Below are 22,834 nucleotides of genomic sequence, written 5' to 3'. Positions count from 1 at the left end.
AATATGGCTTCTTACACTACACAAGCTTTTTTTTTATGCTCTTTCTAATTCATTTTTATAAGTCAAGCCCTTCTCTGCAGCACATCCAATACTTTTTTTCTAAAAGAAAAACCCCAACAAATGCAAAACCAAAAAACCCACTCCCCTGTCCGCATGCATGTATGCACACGTGTGTGTGTGTGTATATATATATATATGCACATGCACATTCTTGTTTTAGTGAGTTTTTTTTGTGATATACTGTCAGGAATGAGAAATATCAATATAGAAAAAACCTCAGCAAATAGCTCCTTGTTCTCCATTATGTGTAAGCCAGAGTTGCTCAAGAGGTGAATAGTTCATGTAGATTAGAGCCCTCTTCCCACTACTGCTTGCAAAACATGAAGCTTTCAACCTGCAGAGAGTTTTTGACTCGTCTTGTTGTACATACCTGAGCTGTAACCCTTTCTGAGGTCTGAGGTTTTACTTTAAGCCAAAGGGCACAATTGGGTAATAACCTCAGTGAGATAATACAGATATGCTGAGAACTGAGGTTATTTGATTCTCTGGACTTTGGTACAAAGGGTCTGCAAAGCCACTTCCCAAACACACTGAGCTTTAGTTTTCCATATTCCCCAGGAATTCCCATGGTTGGGTCCATGGGACTCAAAGCAGTTCTTTCCAAAGCAATGTTTAAACAGAACTGACCTTGTGCAAGGCTTATGTTTCCAGATCTGAATTAATTAAGTATCATACAGGACACACATGGAAAAATAAATGCTGGGGGATTGTTTTTAAAGCTGTTCCCTGCATGGTAGGGGGGAGCACGGGCCTGATTTGCATTTGTTTCCTTTTCCCTTTTGTACAGTTTTGGTCCAGACTCGTGGTGGCAATTCCAATGGTGCTCTGTGCCACTTCCCCTTCCTGTACAACAACCGCAACTACACTGACTGTACTTCTGAGGGACGGAGAGACAACATGAAGTGGTGTGGAACCACTGAGAACTATGATGCTGACCAGAAATTTGGTTTCTGCCCAATGGCTGGTAAGACCGAGAACCATAAAGGGATTATGCAGCACTTGTTAGTGGCTCTTTGAGCTGGGAAGTAAAGAGCTGTCTGTTGCTGCCAGTTACGGATGGATCCAGTGAGCTGCATCCCAGCCCAAAAAGCTTTAAGGAACTTCTGAAGCTTTTTGTCCTTTTTTTCCTCTATTTTTTCCCTATTAATCACTTCTAGTGGAGACTCAGGCAATGCCAGAGAACACTGTTTTTGTCACTCCTTTGCTACAAGCCAGTGGTAGGCAAGCTTCTCAGCTGGTGCAAACTGGTGTAGGCCCATTGGGGAGCATTGAACTACACCGCTTTAAAGCCAGGGAAGCTTCTATCTTGCATCTGCCAAAGCTTCTCCCTGATGGCTCATCATTTCCTCTTGCCTTATCTGTGGTTAGGAGTATGTCTACACTTATAAATCAGTGTTACCCTGGAAATGGCAGTCAACATCAATATTGTTTCTGCAATCCATGCACTCTCTGATCTTTGACACGTGGGAGGGAATGCGACTACCAGTTTTTGAACAAAAGACCTTCTGTAATTAATAGCAATGCAGCATCTGAGCCCTTCACCAGCTTGATGAACACAGATCTTGAAATGGCAATGTTCATAAAGGCTTGGATGTAACGAGAACGGATTCTTTCACACAGCACCCTTTGGACATTGTGCAGAAACTAATTCCAGGGGCTTTCAAATTAAAACTAAAATGAATGAACCCCTACAAGTGATCTGCACTTAAAATATCATCACCCTGCCAAAATCTTGTTACCTCCAGCCACATAAAGTATCCTCTTGCTTTCTTCTCACCCAGCCCATGAAGAAATCTGCACGACCAACGATGGTGTCATGTACCGTGTTGGAGACCAGTGGGACAAACAGCACGACTTGGGCCACATGATGAGATGTACTTGTGTAGGCAATGGCCGCGGAGAGTGGACTTGCATTGCGTACTCCCAGCTCAGAGGTACTGATCTTCTTGTCCATCTCACTGCTTCAGTGTAAGCCTCGGTAGGGTGGAAGAAATTAGTTTTCTTTCTCAACACTGGTAATTCAAGCCTAGACTCAAGGATTTCATTACCAAGCTTCCCTTTGGAATGGAAAGGAAATCAGAGGGGCTATGTGAAGTTCCTCTCTTGTTTCCATGCTGGAGAAGTACTATTTCAGCCTTTGTAGGCTAGCAAGCAGAGGCAAACCTTGATTAGCTTGATCAGTGTGTATCCCTACCTCCTTTTGTCTGCACTTAGCAGTCAGCGCCACTGAGACTTTACAGAGAGCTCAGCAGAAGCCTCTCAAGAGCAGACAAAACCCCAGACTAGTCTGAAGTTTGAATGCAGAACCATCCTGTTTTACTGTTCTGCTGTGAAATTTTCAATTCCTCTGTGCTAGACAAATCCCTTTGCGAGCTAATCTATATGAGAAGTTGGCAGGACAGCACGGAGATTACTCTTATTTACTTATTTAGATGAGTGGCCCAAGTGGAGAAGTGCTTAAGCAATACCAAAAAAAGAAGACTTAAAAGCACAGACATTTGATCATCCTGCAGTTAGCTCACAGCATTGGCTTCATGTCTGGAAAAGGCAGGGGGGTTGCTGTCAAGCAGCCAAGAAAGGACTCTAACACCACTGCTGAAATGGGATATAATTTATAGAGAAAGGCCCGCTCAAGGGCTTTGGGAGGGTTTTTTATGTGTTTCCTTTAGAACACTGAGAAATGCACTGCTAAAAGTCTTTCAGGTCTGTGAAACTCCTTTCTCCACAAACACAGTTCTGCAGTTTAGTTCTTGAGCTAAAGTGGTCTTTCTTGGTGATGGGGGCATGGATACATGCCCCCATCAAAAGGCACGTGTTATCTAGGTGGAACTGTTAAAACATAGCAACTGGAGGAGGTCCTTAGCATGAGGGTCTGAACACTGCTTGGTTTATCCTGATGCCATGCTTGTGGTGTGGGAAAATATGATGGGGAATGAAGGCCTGGGATTAACTGAGTCACTTCCCCAAGGACAGATGGTCTGTGACTGAGTCCAGAGCTGAACTTGGGTCTCTTGGGTCCCACTTAACAAAACAACATGCTTCTGGGGTGGTTTTATCGTTTGTTTTGTCTTTCTGCTCCTTGCTGTGATTAGTCTGGCTTTAGGAATTCTGGGCTAGATCACAGGTTGACGTATGAGGTTCTCCACTTAACTTAATAGACTGCCCCTTAGCACGGGGTCTGGTTACTGTGTTTTGGGGGAATGGTAGGTTAGTAGGTACCAGTAACATCCTGGATGTAGAATAGATCTGCTTCTGCCTTCAAATTACTACAAAGAATAGAAGTGTTACCTGACTGAATAACATCATAAGGAAATTTGTACCTCATTGTGGTGTCTTGTGAATTTGGAGTAGTGCAGTTCTAATGATTTCAGACAGGACTCACCGAGGCTTTACAGTCAAGACCTTTCTGAGAGGTAGAAGTGAAAATAGTGTGCTGGCTTAGATTCTTTCACATGTGGAATCTGTCATAAGGAGCAACCAGGCAATCCTGTAGCTTGACGAATGCATACTACTTTGGAGTGCATCCTACAGAGCGTTTTTCTGCAAGTGGTACTTATTTGCACACTGCTGATAAATGAACTCAGGAGCAGCAGTGTGTATGCGGCACTGATCTGCGAAGATCTTGAGTTATCAGAGGGGCTCCATTTTGCATGAATGGAGCTTGTCAGGGTCAGTCTCCTTAAGCTGATCAAGGGGAGGGGAATACGTGCCAAGCAGAAGGATTTTGTCTTAGTGCTTAGAGCTCTTGCTGACAAAGTATCTCTGCTCTTTCTCAAACAGACCAGTGCATTGTGGACGGTATCACCTATGATGTGAACCAGACGTTCCACAAGCGTCATGATGAAGGGCACATGCTGAACTGCACGTGCTTTGGCCAGGGTCGGGGGAGATGGAAATGTGATCCTGTTGGTAAGTCACCAGCTGTTTCCTCTTGCCAAACACAGACCACGGCTGTGGAAGAGCTCATTATGGTGTGGTGAAACTGGTGTGTGAATTTGGGCTCACAGATCTCAAATTCAGGCACTTTCTGCCTTGAATTGCACAACTGCAAAAGTAGAATTAACTGTTTGTTAATTCTAACACTGGGTTAGTGAGAGGGCATTCACAGCTTTAAGGAAGTAAGGCTGGGTCATCAGATGTGCCCCAGAAGAATTTGATAACGCACCATATTTCCTAAAATGTAATATACTTTAAGCTCTTGTAGCAGGGCATATTAACCACAGGCTGGGCTGAATTGGCTAAAGTCTGGTACATGAGCTGTTGGCCTAGCAGGTGGGGCTCTCAGACCGAGTGCTGATGAATCAAGATGCAACTAGCAAGTGATGCTAGGTGCAGTTCTTCTTTCCTTTCTCTGTCCTAAAATCTTTAGGTCTCCTTGTTGAACTGTGAGGAATGCCACCAGCATATGTTAACATACCTTGGACTAAATTGATTTTTTGGATGGCCTTGATTCCAGCAGAAAGAAAGTTCAGAATGAAAATAGGTGTTAAAAGCACTCTGGAGGCTAGCTAAAACCATCATGGCTCTGTGCAGGAATTAAGAGACTTCATCTTTTCTGCCTCCCAGTTTGCCTAGTGAACCTAGACTGGAAGATAAGACTTAACTGTTTGATTTGCAATTACTAAATCTGGAGAACTTTGAGCTATGGCCAAGAAAATCTATTAGAAAGTACTAGTGGTTAAGTTCTGCTTTATTTACAGTAATGACTGTACAGTTTTACTGGAGGAACTTGGATTGTAAAGCTCCTAAAAGTCATTAATTTGAAAGAAGGGGAGGCAAAATTTCCTTTATCTGTAAGGCACAACTGGTTTAATTTTGTTGGCGCTCTAAACAAGGCTCATGTTTACCCAAGCAGCATAATGTTAGTTCTCACTGAAAACTTCCGCTGAGCCAGAAACGCAGACGTAGGTCAGGCTACAAAGTGTACTGAAGCATTGGTACTGCTGTATTTACATGAGCTTAAGCTGATTTCAGGATTTGATCAGTCCTTCTTCAGTTTATACAATGGTAAAATCTAGAATGATTCTGATGAATATTAATGGGTCACTTCAGACTTATGTATGACTGAATTCTGCTTAAGCAAGTGGGAGTTCTGCCACTGGTTTCCTTGAGAGCAACATGGTTTAGCTGTGGATGAGAGATGAGCTCAGTTGACTGGAGCAGAACTGGGCTCCAAACTAGCCAGTGCAAAATGAATCCTTTCTTGAAGAAACACCCCATTGACTTCACAGGGACAGCCAGTGCTTACCGCTTTTATTTACCAGGTGGACAGCCTGTGCTTAACAGTGTTTTAAGCAGTGTGTCACAGCTGAATTAACCCCTTAACACCTGATCTAACATGTACAGTGATATAGCAAGAACCTTGATTGAAGGTTCAATTTGCTGCCACTTGGTCTTTATGCAACAATATTTGTAAAGAAATGTTTTCATATTTTTTTTGTGCAGAAGTCTCATCTGACTTCCTCTTCTGTTTGGCTTAGATTTTTCACACTAGTTCTGGTAAGATGTGGTAGCTAACTGTCTCTTTCTGTGCCTTTAGATCAGTGCCAGGATTCGGAAACCCGTACCTTTTACCAAATCGGAGATTCATGGGAGAAATACGTCCATGGCATCAGATACCAGTGCTATTGTTATGGTCGTGGTATTGGAGAGTGGCACTGCCAGCCCCTGCAGGCCTATGCTGGTAAGAAACTTGTCTGCTGAGTAAGAGATGAGGAAAGCAGTCTTCCTTTTCCTCACCGGTTCTTGACAGACAAACGGGTGTCATGATTACAATAGAAAGGGCCAGGTTGTTAACAGATTTCCTGAGGCCAGGCTTCACTTAGAGGACTGTCACAACAGCTTGGGTTTACATCGCCTCTTGGTGCTTAGCAGTGTCACATCTGCAACCTTCAGATTCTGCTGGTTAAAACTTAAACCCTCTTCCACTCACTTCCCCTCTTCCATTCACTTCAGAAGGAAAATCCACCAAGAATGAAGCTTTTTCCCTGATAAATGCCCTGAAGAAATTTGATATCTGAACTTTTGTTTGTTAGTCAGTTCCTGAAAAGAGGGGAAACTCCTTAACTGCCCGTCTAATTACCTACCTGTTTAAAGTTGCAACTGTCACTGTCTCAATCTGAAAAAGACGAAATATTAATGCTGTGTCGTGCCTTCTCTGTTGGGAGGAGACCATGGTCATGTCACTGGTTCCCCAACCCATCTGTGTAAATATGAAGGCCCTGCATAAGAATTGGATGTAGCAGCTTCAATGCTGAGTTGATTCTCTCTTTTTATGCTAAGATAGGTTAAGAAACATCTGTCCACTCAGTAGCTGTGATGTGTTTGGCCCCTAAGTGCCCTGTAAGGTAAGAAAGGGAATTTGAGCCTGATCAACTCAAGCAGGAAGGATTTTAATAGTTATCTTCCTATTGCCTTGTCTCTGGCTTACCAGCTGCATGGCAGTAGGACACCTGGCAGGTACAACTAGGGTCTGCCTTTCTTTTGGGGGCAATGAGCTAAGGATGGCTAGAATAGGATGCAGACCTTCTCTGAATCCCGCCGTGAGTTTCTTAGTGGAGATTGCTGAGCTTCATTGACTCCTGTCAGACTGCTTAAACAAACATCTCCCTGAGCTATGTGAAATATGCATGTCTCCAGACTGGAGACCAGGGATTTGGGCTTTCTATAGACACAAGAGTGGCTGGAAATGTGTAAATAAACCCAAACCTACATTCAGAAACGTTAGATTTGGGTTAGGTAAGCTTCAAAACTTGGTGTGTGGGCACAGCTCTGTTTGCCTAGAGAAGTCCTGTTAAATATGTAGCAGGTATATATGTTACATAGTTGTCTGAATAAATTATAAATAGAAATGCTGGGGGGGCGTACATGTTGAATGGCTAAAGCAGCACTTTCCTGCAGATTCCAGGTGGCTCTTTGCTGGGATTTTCTGAGAATTAACATGAGTACAATGTTGCTGTGTGTTCAGTGAAACCTCCCCAGCAAAGCAGGAAGGGACTGGAAGGAGAACCCTTGGATCATACTCTTCCTTCTCTGTTAGAGAGCTTTGTGAAGAAAATGTACCTGAGTGTGATCTAGCTACCAATTTATTGCGTTTACATATTTAGTCTTAAGTGTTAAGCAATGTTGAACTTGTGTTTTCATGGGTTTGTGGACCTGATGTGTCTCAAACTTTTCGCCAACCCTTCTGGTTTGGTTTGTGTGTGGATGTGCCTCACTACCTGTGGAGTGTTCCACAAAGACATGAAAATTCAGTTTCAAATAAAGTGATCAAGAAATCTAGCAAAGCAGTAAAAGGCTAGCATCTATTAGCAGGCTAAAGCTGGTGTCAGACCAGGAACTTCGCCTCACCATACCATAGGATTAGATCAGTTCTCATATTTCTGTGCCCCTTGCTCCCATCACAGAAGACAACTTATGAAAGCAGTTAGTGGCTGAGAAGCTCTCTTTGAACAATGACTTTGCTTTACACTTTTTCCTATACTGGGCAGTTCCAATTTTCTATTCCATAACACAGGAAATTAACCCAAACAACACATGCTAACTCCCTCCTAGAATATATTCTAATTCATCAGATTTCTATTGAGACTGAAGCATTAGGGATAGTACAATCTGACTTGCTTCCCATGTGTGTAAGTAGTGTGTGAGCCGTACGCTCTTTTCTTGCTTTCTGATGACTCAACAACAAAGGCAGAAGAAAAGCATCCCTGATATGTTAAGAATGGGATTTTTCGTATTTTTTTTCCCCCAGGGGCAACTGGTCCTGTTCAGGTGATTATTACAGAGAGTACAAATCAGCCAAACTCCCATCCTATCCAGTGGAATGCTCCCAAAACTTCACACATCAGCAAGTACATCCTGCGCTGGAGACCGGTGAGTGTCACATTAGCCACCTTATCCTGTAGATGCACTCAGAGCTCCAGAAATGCACAGCTCGTTAAAGCTCCAGGCTCTCACCTCTAGAGTCCACACTGTTAGTTTCTCTTTTCAGTGAGAATCCATATTATCCTCATGAAAACTGCTATTTCATTCAAAAACTCGTTATTTTGTGTTTTTTTTTTTTTTTTGGATGTCTGGAAGAAGTGCTGACATGATTTCAGCAACCTCCAGTTGGTAAATTCACTGTCACTGTCCCAACAAGGTTAACTGTTACTCTGAGGATCAAAAACAACCTGCGCTGTACAAGTACTTGCTGTTTTCATGTGCAAACATTACTGGTCATTGTGTTCATGAATTTCCATATGTACAAAAGCACTACTACAGTAAGCAGACAACTTTATCCTTCCTCACTTTAAGCAATGTAAACAACTGTGAAAGCTTCCCTACCTTCAGAAATACTGTTTTAGTACCGTGTGTGTATCCAGAGACAACTGTGATAGTTCGTATGCTATTAATAGGAGGTAAAAACTAGTAGGACAGGAAGATAAAAACAGCTAGGAAAGGATTAAATAAGCAGTCTGTCTCCCATCTTCAGTGAAGTCTGAGCCAGAGCTCTTTAACCACTGCTTGTTGGCTCATTCACGTCTGAGGAGTGATTGTTCTAACCAATGCAGATAGTTGTGTTACAATTCCCCAGAGCACAGCTTCACAAAAGACCACTTAATCGTTAAGAACACTAGTACTTCAATGCTGCCTGTGATTAAGAGAACAATAAAGGCCCTGATCCAAAGCCATTAAAGGCACTTAAGTCTTTTTACTGACTTCAGTGTATCTTGGATCGAGGCCTGAATGAAATGGACTTTAAAGAAATGGACTTTAAAGCACTGGAGTACAAACCTCAGAGGATGGAGCATTATTTTAAAGCTTCCGATAGAGTTCAAACACAGGGTAGAGGGACAAACTTTCTCTGTATATTGTCTTCAGATGATGGCTTGGAGTGCTGTTGTGAGCAGTTCTCAAATGTGCATTTTCCAGCTATTCCTTCATGCCTTACTGCATTTTTGATAAGGAATGACTTCAGTGTATATATTACAAATGTTCTTGGTAAAGGAGCAAGTTCAAGCTAGTTTGTTTGTACAATTTACCCCAGTAAAACCTAATCACCCAAGAAGTTATTAGCCCTGCTTCCTGGCATATTTTCACTTGACTTTTTTCATTAGCCATTTGAGTCATACTTAAGTTTGAATATCACAGTGCTTGCTAACTATGCAGCAGGTTAGCTCACTGGATCAGCCTGCTTGTGCAGACCATGGAGTTTCTTGCTATATGGGTGTCCTTGTTCCTGCAGAAAAACTCTGGAAAGCACTGGAAGGAAGCCACCATCCCTGGTCACCTAAACTCCTACACCATCTCAGGCCTGAAGCCTGGTGTGATTTATGAAGGACAGCTCATCAGTGTTCAGCAGCATGGCCCCAAGGAAGTCACGCGCTTTGATTTTACCACAACTAGTACCACAGCGGTGACAAGTAAGTTGAGCAGTGGGACAGGAGTGGCATCCAGAGAAACCTACTCTCCCTCTGTGCTAGTTTGCCCAAAGGCTTTTCTCGAAGAGGTTTCCTGCATCCTGGTTAACACCTAAGTAACAATGGTTAATTAAACCTTTATTTCCTTTTTAGGCAACACTGTTTCAGGAGAGACAACTCTTCTTCCTCCTATGGTTGCTACTTCCGAGTCAGTCACTGAAATCACAGCCAGCAGCTTTGTTGTCTCCTGGGTTTCTGCTTCTGATACAGTTTCTGGATTCCGCGTTGAGTATGAGCTGAGCGAGGAGGGAGATGAGCCACAGTATCTTGGTGAGACAGTATTTGAGTCTACTAGACCCAAGCATCATTAACTACATCACTGTTTTCTGTGACAATCGGTATAGCTGGTGTAAATAGTGAGGATCTTGCTGTGTTTCAGTATGATTTGATTAAGATCTGACAGTGGAGGACTAGCAGAGATTACAGTCTCACATAGTTCTCCTCTGAGCTAATAATTCTCCCTCAGCTGTTGCCCCCTGAACTCACAGGCTTGGATGCATGAGCAGAAGTAGCTTTCGCTAAAGGTGGTGACAGTGCTGGCAGCCTTCTTGTCTGCACACTCCAGACAGCTGAGCTCTGTTGTGAAGCAGTTTGAGCTTGTCTGTCTACAGGCAGAGGCTTTTCAGGCAAAGTTTAGGCAATTCCCAGTTTCCCCAAGAAGCAGCTCCTTACTGGCCAGAATAAAGCCAATCATCTTAAGGGAATTTCCTACATCTGGCATGTAGGTGGACATCTGGGGGAAGGGGTGGTGGGAGAAGTTTATCGGCTCATAATGTCATTCATCTCCTCATGAGTCAGTCTTTCCACATAATTTCTTCATGTGAAAATTCTTCCATATATTTCCGTATTGAAAACGCAGCAGTTAGGATATGAAATGAGTTCACAGTTGGCTGAGATGACTAAAGGCCAGCAGCGTGCAGGGGGATACTGTTTGAGTTGCCCTGCCTCATCGCACATCCAGCCTCGCAGTCCTAGGTGTTGCCTGCTTCTTGAGGGTAGAGACCTGTCCCAACTCCTCGTAACTCTTTGGGTGTGGACTAAGACCACAGTGCAGAACAAGTGTTTCATTGCAGGAGGATTGACTCAGCCCAAATTAGAACAGAGGTCTCAATTATTTCATTTGGTGAGAAGGTGACAAGGTAGAACTGCTAAGGCAATCTTTCATTTCTTGCCTTCCGTAGATCTCCCAAGTACAGCCACTTCTGTCAACATCCCTGACTTGCTTCCCGGTCGCAAGTATATTGTTAATGTCTATCAAATCTCTGAAGAAGGAGAACAGAATCTGATCCTGTCTACTTCACAGACTACAGGTATGTGTGGCTGGGTGTTGCTGCATTTTTAAAGCCATTTTTGTTTGCCCAGAAAATTTTTGTTACCTCTCATCCTCACGTTTTCTGTCCTCCTCTGTTATTCTCTTAAACAGCTCCTGATGCACCTCCTGATCACACCGTGGAAAGTGTAGATGACACATCAATTGTCATTAGCTGGAGTAGACCACAGGCTCCAATCACAGGTTTGCCTAATTGGAGCACATCTATTTCTCACTACTGATAGAATCTGACACCTATGTAGAAAGGAAAATGAAGTATAAGTCTGGGACGGTGGGTGAGTGCATAATGCTGCCCAGTCGCAGAGATGAGCTGGAAAACCCATGGGCAGTTCAGCTTTGGTTGCTGCATGTACAGCTGAAGGGGTCTCACTGTTCGGATCAGGCAATCCAGGAGGCTGCGTGCAACATAATTCCTCCTGGATTTGTGTTAAATAAAATCAAGCCTTGTGACCTCTTGGTACCTGTTATCCAGACCTTGCCATAACAAACATGAGGATGGTGTGGGTCTTAAATCAACATGTCAAAGTTCAGAAATATTCTGATGCAGGTCAGATTATGTAGTGTAAGTCATTATGAACGTGTGACCTGCAGGTGGGACCTCAGCAAAAGCAAGCCATGGGTGCTGCTGAAGTTTGGACTGTCTTTATGAAACCTCAATGGGAAAACATGTTTAGTTCTCATTTCTAGCGTTCCTTGTGTTGGCTTACTCATTGCACCTGAGGACTGTATATATAGATATACTTCTCTTGCTTTAGGCTACAGAATTATCTACACACCCTCTGTGGAAGGCAGCAGCACGGAGCTTAACCTGCCTGACACTGCTACCTCTGTCACACTCAGTGACTTGATGCCGGGTGTTCAGTACAACATCAGCATCTACGCAGTGGAAGAAAATCAGGAGAGTACTCCTGTCTTCATCCAACAGGAAACCACAGGCGTCCCACGCACAGGTAATGGCCAGCATGTGCTGTAGATCAGGCACTGAATTCTCTTTCAGTACCTAGACCCAAGTGACAATGTGAATTCCCGTTGCTCCAACTAAATGCGTAATGCTGCTGAATACCTAAATGGACTTTTAATTCCGTCTTTTCATTGTTTTGTGCTTTTTTTAAATTGTGTCACGGATACTGAAGTTCTATGGTAAAGTCATACGTATGAATTGGCACAGTCAAACCACTACTCTGCGTTAATAGGGCTATAATTCCAAGGGATCAGACTGCAGGAGGCCAAAAGGTTAGGCTTGTATCGTGTCTATGGAAAAGAGAGATCAGAGTTTCTTAAGTTGTCTTAAGGGGATTCTGCTAAGAGATCTTAGGAGTCTGGTAAATTATTTTGCCTGTGCTTGGCCTGCAGATGTTTAAGGTTATGTACTCGGATACCACAACACACATCTAAATAGTTCACCTGACTTCTCCATCTCCCTTCCAGTCCTAAGCTATTTTCCATTGCAGTCAGCAGAGGTGGGGCACTGCTCACATTGATTGATGTGCCAAAATAATACCATATGATGGAAATTGAGGCACCCACACTTAAAAAAAAAAAAAAAAAAAAAAAATACTGTTTTCAGGGTTCTTTAAGTAGGCAATTGGGCTGGATAGCCAAACCAAAAGAAAGGACGGTGGGGAAAAAAATTGGGATCTGATGTGGTGGCAATGGAATTTGATGGTCCTGCAAGTTGCAAGCATATGTGTTTGCAAATGGGAATTTACCAGGAATGAACTCAGCTCAATGATTTTATGGTTTGGCATGTATACCTTCTAAAAATGTGTGTTGGTTAACCTTAGGGCAGTATCACTCCTAATCTGAAGAAACTTAGTTTGAACATAGGGTGCAGTACTTTGGGCCAACACAAAGGGAAGTGGATTTTGTCCTTGACTTCAGTAAGGCCAGATCAGCCCCTGTATTTGTTTAATTATAAAAGATGGATTTTAAGTTAATTATAGACGTTCAGAACATCCCATGGATTTTCAAAACCCTCCCTTCTAATTTTAAAAGGAGGTTCTTCAACCCCAACTCTTGGGTTTGAATTTTTTGTCGTTGGACTCTTGTTTTTCAAGCTTTTGATTCTGCATATACTTGGTATTCTGTACCATATTACATTGCTTTTTTGTTCTTGTTTGGTGATGGCAAGATATTTTGACTGAAATCATAAAATAGTTAAAGCTATGTAGTTATACTTTGAATTATAATCTGCTTGAATATTGCCTTGGATTTTGTGTATGTGTATTTAAGGTAAGGTTATGATATTTATTTGGTAAATATTCTTGGGCTATTCATTGTTGAATCAAAATTAGATATATTTTTTTTCTTCCATGTAAAGCTATAGCTTGTATCAGTTGCTAAGGATTCCCTCTAATGCTGTTTTGTCTCCCTGCTTTCAGATGAAGTTCCTTCACCCCGAGATCTGCAGTTCGTGGAGGTTTCTGATGTCAAGGTCACCATCATGTGGACGCCACCACAGAGCCAAGTGTCTGGCTATCGGGTGGAAGCAATCCCCGTCAATCGCCCTGGCCAGCACGGCCAGAGGCTGCCCATTACCAGAAGCTCTTTTGCTGAAGTTGTTGACCTGATCCCAGGAACAACGTATCTCTTTAAGATCTTTGCCGTGAGCCATGGCAGGGAGAGCAAACCTTTGACTGGAGAGCAAACCACCAGTAAGTGTCTTCCCTTCATGCTTTTCTCAACCTTTTGAAGTGCTTATTCCTCTGTCGCTTAGAGAAATATATAAACAGAGCGCTTAAAGTGCACCAGTTATAGCCCGGGAGGTATCCCATAACTAGGATGACAGGGCTGGGAATTCATTCAGTCAAACAATGATCTCTTCAGCAGATTTATCCTCCTCCAGGGCTTTCCAATGGGAGTTTAACTCTCATGGCACTTGAAAACAATTTTGTATGGCTGGAATTCAGCTTCTTTATTACTGGCTGAGAATTGATGGGCCCTGCAGTTCTTTTACTGTGCAGATCACAGCCTGTGATTTTTTTTTGAGGATGCCTTAGGGCAGATTTCAGCATGACTTAAGAGCCTTGCTGAGACTGCTTTGAAAATCCCTATCTCCTTTCTGACAGCCACATACCTGTTTGGCTCCTGCACTTGGTAGGAGTTCTGCATGTGCACGTAGGGGCAGGTCTTGTCGTTTAAAAGGACTGCATTTAAGCTTCACCAGGTCAGGCCTGGCTTTCCACAGCCTGTCTCACCCCAGAAATTTTGCTGTCCCAGTAAAACCCGTGAAACTGTTTTGCAAGGATCTCAGCAGACTGACAGTGTCACAGGGAGCGTGTATTTTTTGGGAAGGGGCATGCAGGATCTCTCAGAACCTTGTTGCTAGTGATCTAGTGGCAGTACCTCACCTTACCAGTGTGAGGCAAGGTGAGAAGTGAAGCACAGTGTTGCTCTCTGCTTTGCAGAAGCACATAAAAGAGAAGAGCAGTGGGTGGGCAAGATGCAGGTTTTCAGAGGGAAGAGGAAGAGTTGAGCATGGTTCTGGTTGGTTATCTCTGCTCTTGATCCAAGAGAAGCAGATCAGGCAGAACCTGGGCCCTGGTTTAAACAGATCCTGTTTATTGGGCAGTAGGAGGGTGACAAGGTGTTGTGGTGTTCTTCACCCGGGTTACATTATTCAAAGGACCACGTTGTGGTTTAACCCTGCAGGTAGGTAAGCACCATGCAGCCACTTGCTCATTCTCCCCAGGTGGGATGGGGGAGACAATCTAAATCCAGCTATGGACATCTGCTGTTCTTACACTTCCTAGTAAATAAAAGCATCGTTTGAGAATCCAGCCCAATTCCTATAAAGATGAGAAGGAAGGAAAGGAAATGGGGTTATCTGAATATAGTCCTGCTGTTTGAGAAATAGTTACTTATAGCCATAAAGTTAGGAACCATGAATAGTGCTTCTCCCTTGACTATGCAGGGGAAATAAGATCCCTATGTTTGTCTTTCGCCATGGGTGCATGCCTGGCTGTAGTGTGACACAGGTGGTGTGAATGCCCTCTCCTATTTCACATGAGTCTTTCAATAGCAAGGATGCAGCTTAGGAAGCTGAGCATCTTCAGAAGCATGCAGAAAAAGGGCTCAGTTCTCAGATCTGTGAGTGTTTTGTGGTTGTTTTCAGGAGCCTTGGATAGGTGTAGAGCCCATCTCAAAATCACAGAGATGTACATCAGAGCACAGACACTTGATTCAGAGAGCGCAGGGCTAGTAACAAATGTCTAGAATCTTTTCCATAGGCTATGATCATCTGCTTAACTGCTCTGCCTAAACCACATTTCAGAAAGTATTCACATAAATTGCATCCTGTAATCGAAAGTCCTGGGAAACAGAAATCATTCAGAGTTCCCAAGGAAAACCCCACAGCAGAAGTCTCTTCCCACGGTGTAAATGTGATTCTCTTCTTGGCCTTCCGTTAAAGAGCAATCTACAAACAAACTCCAAGTGTGTGTGTGGCTTTGTATCGTCCCCTTTTTTCTTCAGTGTGGGGAGAGGAAGTGATAAAAGCCTAATAGAGCTGTCAAATTAAGTTGTGCAGAAAGGAACTGACTGTAGACTACGAATGGATAAAGATGCAATCTTTGTCAGATGGAACTTAACACAGACCTAAGTACCAAGAAGAGAGAGAGCGTACCCTCAGCTTGCTGGTTGGAGAGGGGCCTAGGGAGGGCCACACTCATTCTTTGTCTCTTTGAAATATTTTTGTCATCTTCAGAAGGGATGGAAGAAGGAAGGCCTTGCTTCCTTTTCCCTCCCCCTTCAAAAAAGGAGAAAACAAGCAGGTAGAGGGGGGGGAAAAGGGCAGCAACTGCTGCTTTGAATCACTGGGAGGGTGACGAAAACATTAATTTTATCACAAAAATGTTGTTTGCTGGGCTGGGGAAGGCATTTGCCATCAAAAAAAGAGCACTGATGGAACCTCTCCTCAACGGTCTTATTTTCAACATGTGACTGGCGACTGCAGAAGGTGGGGAAGCTTGCCATGTAGACATGCAACTCTGCTGCAGCCAGCGCTATGCTGCCTGCTGTGGGATGGAATTGCTCAAGTGTCGTTCCCTGTCTGAGCCTCATCCTGTCCCAAGAGCTCCTATGCTGAAAGCAGTGACATCTCTGCCACTCGCTGGGGACTTGAGTGCGGCACTTCAGAAGCTGTGTCACTTCAGGCCCTTGTTTGTGTAGTTTCCTGGGTGAACGGTTTCAGCAGCTTCCCAGAGGTAGCAATAAAATGTGGAGGAAGCCTGATAAGAGCTGTTGCATGACTCCCATGGGAGAAATGAGCATGCTTAGGATTGTTGGATGGTCAGTTCCAGTGTGGTTATTTTTAAGTAGCTCTAGGCTGGTTTTCTCCAGAAAGCTGCTGACTGTTCGTTATTTTGTCATTAAAAGGATAAGGCAGGGGGGTGTTTTGTTTTGGGAAGGGATTTTGAGGGGGGCAGGGAGGAGGACTGGGCAAAGGTTCAAAAACATTTATCCTTTCAGATGAAAAGGGGCTAAAGTTAGGTTTCCAGTCTTGCTAATGCTGGCAAGTCTAAACTGAGCTGATTTAAAAAAAAAAAAAAAAAGTTCAGCATTCATGAGAAACTATGGCAATTCCTTAGAGCTGTTGGGTTCATCTGTCTTGCCTCTGCTGTGAGCCTGGCTGCCCCGTGGGATGGCACATATGGCACATCTGTGTGGCACGGAGTCTTTATTTTCTTTGGTTGGAGCCCAAAACCAGGATCGGTGCATATTCATGGGTGGCACTGAGACATGGATGCGGCTATTTTTCTATTTCCAGCTCCCTGCTGGCCCCCACCTTCCCTCTTTCTTGCTGTTATGCTAATGCCCTAAAATACGGTCACAACAGCCTCACTTTACACCCATGTTTTTATGCAAGGTAGAGGATGTGCTTTGGAATACAGGATGAGATGGGGCTGAACCAAAATATGATGCATTTTATGCTTTTTCTTTTTTTTTTTTATTCCAGAACTCGATGCCCCGACCAACCTGAGATTCCTCAATACCACGGAGCACTCGGTGCTAGTGTTGTGGACGCGGCCCCGTGCTGTGATCACGGGATACCGGCTGACTGCAGGTCCCACAAGAGGAGGCCAGCCACGGACCTACAACGTGGGACCTTCTGCCACTAAGTACCTTCTCAGGAACCTGCAGCCTGGCACTGAGTACACAGTGTACCTCGTGGCAGTTAAAGAAGACTTGCAAAGCGCAAGGGAGACTGGAGTCTTCACGACTTGTAAGTACAGCAGGCACATTTCTCTTCCCTAGTGCCCTGGCCCTTCCTCAGAACTGTAGGCTTGTGCTGAAAGTGGCTATTGTGAACCGGTTTACAGAAGAACCCTTTTGAAGTGGCAATCCAGCAGAACTGCTTGGGAAACATTCGTTCTTCTTTCTGAACTTCTTGGCAGTAAAAGAATTATTTGCATCAAAAAGCTTTCAGTAAAATGTATTTCAGCTTTTTGATGACTAAAAACAAAAGTAGAAACATTGCCGGTACCTCCATTTTTGGTTAACTGAATGACAAAGACACATAATTTTATGTGGTCTTGCCAGTCGTTTGGTTTTGGCATGGCAAATCAAGGAAAGCAAACAGTTCCCTTAAAATGGGTTAGGAATAATTAATCTGTTATTTGTATAAAGCTGAAGGCAGTCATTTCTCAAGCCCAACTATGTTGTCTAAGGCAATGCAACAGCAGCTACAGAAACTAACACGAAGATTACATTCTACACTATTGTTGTTTTTTTTTTAAGATCTCAGTCACTTATAGTTGTGGAGCTTCCATGGAAGAAATACTGAGCAAATCTTGAGAGTAAAAGCAGTTCTACAGAAAACCACGTGGGTGTCTAGAAAGAGCAAGTAGACTTCCTTTTTAAATAAAGATGCAGTCATATAAACTGACAAAACTCAAAGCCCTCCAAGCCCAGAACCACATCCTCTTTTCAAAAGGGAATGTGGTTTATTTTACAACAATGTGAAGTTAAAATAAGGGTTTAAATTAATCACCACAGTAACACTGTTGACCTTGGCGAGGTGCTTTTTGCTGACGGAGACAGTCTTATCTATAAATATTTCTCAATTAGGATATGATTGGATATCTTCAAATGGATGTTGTCTTCAAATTCTGGCTGATCTGAATGAAACTGCTCCAGTTTGAGACTATCAATGAATAAACAATCTCTTCAGTATTAATGAGGTCAATTCAGATTAAGTGTAGTGGAGTTATTTAGACTGATTCTGGGATACACAAAAGTCTTGGCTTCCGTGTGGTACTCGTCACGGATATCAATGAGACCACAGATTCCTCAGATTGACTTTGAGCTCTCTTTCACTCTGACTTCAGAAGAGCTGAAGATGTGAGGGATGAGACGGTCCTACTTGGGACAGCTGGATGAGAAACAAGGGTGTAGTGTTCTGCTGTTTGAATGGCATATGGTGGGTGAAGGAAAAACTTGCTTTCAGAGGAACACTTTAGATATCATGCCAAAAACAGTATTTGCCAAATTCTTGGGGTTGGATGGATAGAGGAGTTCGGAGGCCTGGCCCAATATTTTGGTTTTCCTCAGGAACAACAAAAACACTGACCATGACTAGACCACTTGCATACTGCAGCAGACAGAGGTCCATCTGTCTTTTTGCTTTTCAAAACTAATACAGCTTAGCATCTTACTACATAGCTCTGGCTATTTGGACTGCCCTAGGTTGTGTTTTCCAACTGTTCATCACCAGCACAGCAGCTAATCTGTTAATTCACTTCACAGATCAGCCTGTTGGCTCTGTTCCTCCTTTCAACACAGAAGTGACTGAGACTTCTATTGTCATCACCTGGACACCTGCCCCAAGGATTGGTTTCAAGGTAGGAGAAAACAAAATCTAGTGTCTTACTTCTTGCTTCGTTGCAATTGGGAGGACTGATTACAGCTGATAGCTATGGACTGCAGTGAACACTGCACAAAGGAAAGAGGTGCAAGAAATGTGCCACTTACAGGGGGCAGGTGAGAGGCTGACCCAAGTATGTCCTCTTCATGTCACGTTCCTCAGTGGGACACATTATTTACAGGCCTCGTGGTCCCTTGTGGGGGACCTATTTCTGCAGTCAGTTTGCTGGTAGGACCGTGAAGGCTGTGAAGGTCAGGTTTCCAACCAGAGGATATGAAGCAACTCAGCTTGAGCTCAGGCTGTCTAAAACAAGTTACAGGCTTAATGGTTGGCGTGAAGCATGCAGACCCATGATCCTCGCGTTGGATGACAAGTCAGGATGCTGATAATTACCTGGGACAGGAGTATTTGAGACTGAAAAGCAAACTTTGCTGTTTCTCTGCAGCTGGGTGTGCGCCCAAGCCAAGGTGGAGAGGCTCCCCGGGAGGTCATCTCTGATTCTGGCAGCATCGTGATATCTGGCCTGACCCCGGGAGTGGAATACACCTACAGCCTCACAGTCCTGATGGATGGCCAGGAGAGAGAGACTCCCATCATCAGGAGAGTGACTACACGTATGACACTTCTGCTTTTCCATAATTACTCCTTCCCCTTGCTTCCTGTCTTCTGGGAGTCCTAGTTTCTTCTTCCTGCTGTGGTCTGGAAGGTGTCTTCGCCTGGGTGACAGTAGCACTAGCTCATGCAACGTAGGGTCACAGCTTCAGAATAATATATTTAGCTAATTCTGAAGAGTGAGGACAGAATGTGGGGGGAAGGGATGCTGAGGGAGCTAGTGTGGTTCTCAGTGCCATAAATGATTCATTTCTCTGCATGTTTGCAGCCCTGTCTCCACCAACCAACCTGCGCCTGGAGCCCCATCCCGATACTGGAATCCTGATAGTCTCCTGGGATAGAAGCACAACTCCAGGTAGCTATATGCGCTGTGCTTGAACCCCCTGCACCAGAATGGTAATGTTTATTCTACAGTGCCTAAGATCTTGGTGGGAAGCTTGCTATTGAGCCATTTAAGGAAAAAAAAATGTTTTTTGGATATGTCCAAGGATATAATTCACAATTAAGTATAGGTTGCAATAGAACTTCTCGTGACCTGCATTCCATGTAAAATGGTATCTAAAATGCTTTTAATCATTTCAGCTGGTGTGGGGATTTGAAGGATTTCTTCAAATATTTTAACTGGTGTTTAAACAGGAAGGCAAAATAGACCCAAAAAAGACTTTTGGCAGTGAAGAATGAGTTCATGCCATTGAGAGTAAGCATGGGATTTCTGAAAGTGTTCCAAGATCTTCCCCTGTAGAATCTGTTGGGAGCTGTACAATTGGCTCCCATAAAACAAGGATTGAAAGGCTTTTGAAAACTCCACTCTCAGCAGATGTATCTCTTTTTGATGTGTCATGAGATTTTGGAGTTTGGGAAGATCTCACTGGGAAGTGAAATAATGCTGTGAGGGTGATGTGCCCCCAGAGCTCATTTCAGGGTGCTTGGCAAAGGAACCTCTTGCCTGCTGGGCTGAGGGTGGCAAAATCACTTGTGAAATATAATGTCTGCCTCAGATGTTTATACTGATGCCTGATATAAACAGAGCACGAGTTTACTGCATGCTGGATATCTGTATTTCAGGAATTAGTGGCTACCGAGTGACTACTGCTCCTACCGACGGGCAGCAGGGCTCCACCTTGGAGGAAGTAGTAGGTGCAGATCAGACTACCTGCACCTTTGAAAACCTCAACCCGGGTGTGGAGTACAACGTCAGTGTTTACTCAGTCAAGGATGAGCAGGAGAGCATCCCCATCTCCAAAACCATCACACAAGGTAACAAAAGGATGAGCAGCAGTTTTAGCTACTTAAAACTCAAATTGTTAAGCCAGAGAGCTCTACGTTGCAGAACTCCAGCTAGTCTGATGGTAGAGGGCTCAGACTTCAGATTTAGTCTCAAGAACCAGAATATCGGTGTGCCGTGGTACGACAGGAGTTTTTATACCCACTTTGGTGTAGGCAGCCTAGGTTCTGTCCATAGACAGCATGGTGTTAAGGAGATGGGGCTGGTGCAGCAGTACACTGAGCTGGAGAGCAGCAGGGATTTTACTTGACCCTGCAGTGCCCCAGCATCTGGAGCACAGCCAGTGGGAATAGGAAGTAGGTAAGGAGAGGTATGAATAGGATGCAAGCAAAGGAAGCTTTGGCAGCAGTAGTGGCAGAAGATCAGTGCAATGGAGAAGAGAGCAGAGGCTGAAATGCCCATCTCCTGTAGCACTTCTGGGACACAAGTGGTCTGTGCCATCTCCCATTACATGCTGAGATGACTGCAGAAACTACCGTTGCCACAGTAGCAAAATTAATGTCCATCTCCCCAGATGGTTTCATTTCATTTTCCTTTGTGAGGGCCTTGTTTGTTTGTTTTTGTTTCTGCTCAGCCCTGAAGTGATGCCAGCTACTGTTTGCTTGCTTGTATAACACTGCTTTAAAATTTCCATGCTTCACTTAAGTGCTGTATACTCCCTGGGAGTGAACTAATACTGTGATACTGCATAATTAAGGCAGTGATAGCTTTAGCTCTTTTTCTATCTTCTGGTGTGAGAAAGAGCTAAGAATGTATGTCTCTGGCTTTTAGCACTCTTTAAAGGTGATATGATACATGCATTCCATGTGGATTAACAATGATTTTACAGAAAAATGGTATTTTTGGCATCTATTCTGTAAAATAAGTTTTCTTTTTTTTTTTTCCCCTCTTGTCCTGGCAGGACAGTAAAATAGAACGTAACCACTATTATTAAAGCCAGTCAGTCTCTTGCAATATTACTCTCCCATAATTCCTTTTCAAGCTAAGATGTAACAGTCCAACAGAACTGATACTGAGCCTTGAATCTTGACTTGCCTACCAGTGTCTGATCCTGAATGAGGAGAGGCAGATATTCCACTGATTTCAGGATCATCTGGATAAAGTTATACAGCCAAATCTTGTGATTTAAGGCAATACCAGTTTATTGACTTGAGCAGCTGAAGGTTTGGCCATGGTAGATTAAAGATGCATCTAACACACACACGCACCCTTGTTCTGTTGGTCTTAACATACAGGAAAAGAACAGCTTTGCTTTAGGGACAATATCTATAGGAAAAACTACAGGAAGAGCTGTGCTCATTGGCCATATGGAAACGTAGGCAATATCTAGAAGGTCATTACAGAAGATCAGTCCTGAGACTTCGAAAAACTTAGCCAATGAATCAAGTCAGCCTCTCGGCCACACCATGTGCCAGGCATAACCTCTGACCATGGGGAAATTCTCACTCTTACAGAATACTTACCATCTAAAGCTCATTTTTAACTATTTGTCATCTTTTCAAAAAAGTATTTTGTTATTCACTGTTCTGGATCATCTTTTTTTAGCACATATATTGGCAGCAGTTAGTGGTAAGTAGAACTTGAGGAATTCTGGGCCAGACCCTCAAGCCATTACAGGTATTGGAGACTTTTTTGCAAGTCCAGTGTAAGTAGCTTGGATACTGGGTGATCCTCACTGAAGCTTTGTGTTGTTTCTCACTGACTGGTGATGTAGGCCAATTCATCCCCTTCAAAGGGGCTGATATTTTTTGGATCCCCATGATAAAAGTTAAATTTAACATTTGAACAAGACAAAAAATCTTTAGGTCAATCACTAATATTTCAGATCAGCTTGTTTTATTTATACATTAATAAACTTTGTTCTTTTGTTTTTAACTTGGAAAAAATAATTGGGGTGTGCTTTTTTCCTGTCAGAAAATGATGGTTCTTTGTCTCATCAGTGTTTGGCCTGTTGCAGGGCTTTTTGAAAATTGTATGTCTGAATTGAAATAACATTGTTTGGGGGGAATCTGGGTTTCAGCTTCTGTCTGCCCAGTGAGGCAGCTGGAGACTGTGTAGAAGGGTACAAAATAAATTGCAAAAATACCCCAACACCCTCCCCTTCCCCAAATTCCTTTTTCCCCCAAAACCTAAGAGAAAGTCTTCATATCACCACAATTGCTTCCACAGTTCTGTCAATGTTAATAGTGATGAACACTGCTTTTTTCTCCCCTGTCTTTCTT

General features: G+C 43.4%; 1 protein-coding gene across 7 annotated transcripts in view; it reads left to right on the top strand.

The window, feature by feature from the left end:
• The window catches only part of FN1 (fibronectin 1), a 53,518-nt gene that overhangs the window by 9,413 nt on the left and 21,271 nt on the right, over positions 1 to 22,834 (top strand). For all 7 annotated transcript variants that reach the window (XM_035331923.1, XM_035331927.1, XM_035331926.1 and 4 more), the window contains exons 9-24: positions 848 to 1,024; positions 1,842 to 1,994; positions 3,841 to 3,969; positions 5,600 to 5,743; positions 7,811 to 7,932; positions 9,287 to 9,464; positions 9,615 to 9,791; positions 10,703 to 10,831; positions 10,945 to 11,034; positions 11,607 to 11,801; positions 13,233 to 13,505; positions 16,808 to 17,074; positions 18,598 to 18,692; positions 19,161 to 19,329; positions 19,596 to 19,682; positions 20,393 to 20,584. In XM_035331923.1, the coding sequence (XP_035187814.1) occupies positions 848 to 1,024; positions 1,842 to 1,994; positions 3,841 to 3,969; positions 5,600 to 5,743; positions 7,811 to 7,932; positions 9,287 to 9,464; positions 9,615 to 9,791; positions 10,703 to 10,831; positions 10,945 to 11,034; positions 11,607 to 11,801; positions 13,233 to 13,505; positions 16,808 to 17,074; positions 18,598 to 18,692; positions 19,161 to 19,329; positions 19,596 to 19,682; positions 20,393 to 20,584 (2,577 nt within the window). The remainder of the gene's footprint in view (positions 1 to 847; positions 1,025 to 1,841; positions 1,995 to 3,840; positions 3,970 to 5,599; positions 5,744 to 7,810; positions 7,933 to 9,286; positions 9,465 to 9,614; positions 9,792 to 10,702; positions 10,832 to 10,944; positions 11,035 to 11,606; positions 11,802 to 13,232; positions 13,506 to 16,807; positions 17,075 to 18,597; positions 18,693 to 19,160; positions 19,330 to 19,595; positions 19,683 to 20,392; positions 20,585 to 22,834) is intronic.

Source organism: Oxyura jamaicensis, chromosome 7 (genome assembly GCF_011077185.1).
Source record: "Oxyura jamaicensis isolate SHBP4307 breed ruddy duck chromosome 7, BPBGC_Ojam_1.0, whole genome shotgun sequence".
NCBI lineage: Eukaryota > Metazoa > Chordata > Aves > Anseriformes > Anatidae > Oxyura > Oxyura jamaicensis.
The sequence above is the reverse complement of the archived record's forward strand: the minus strand, read 5'-3'. Positions and strand labels throughout refer to the sequence as shown.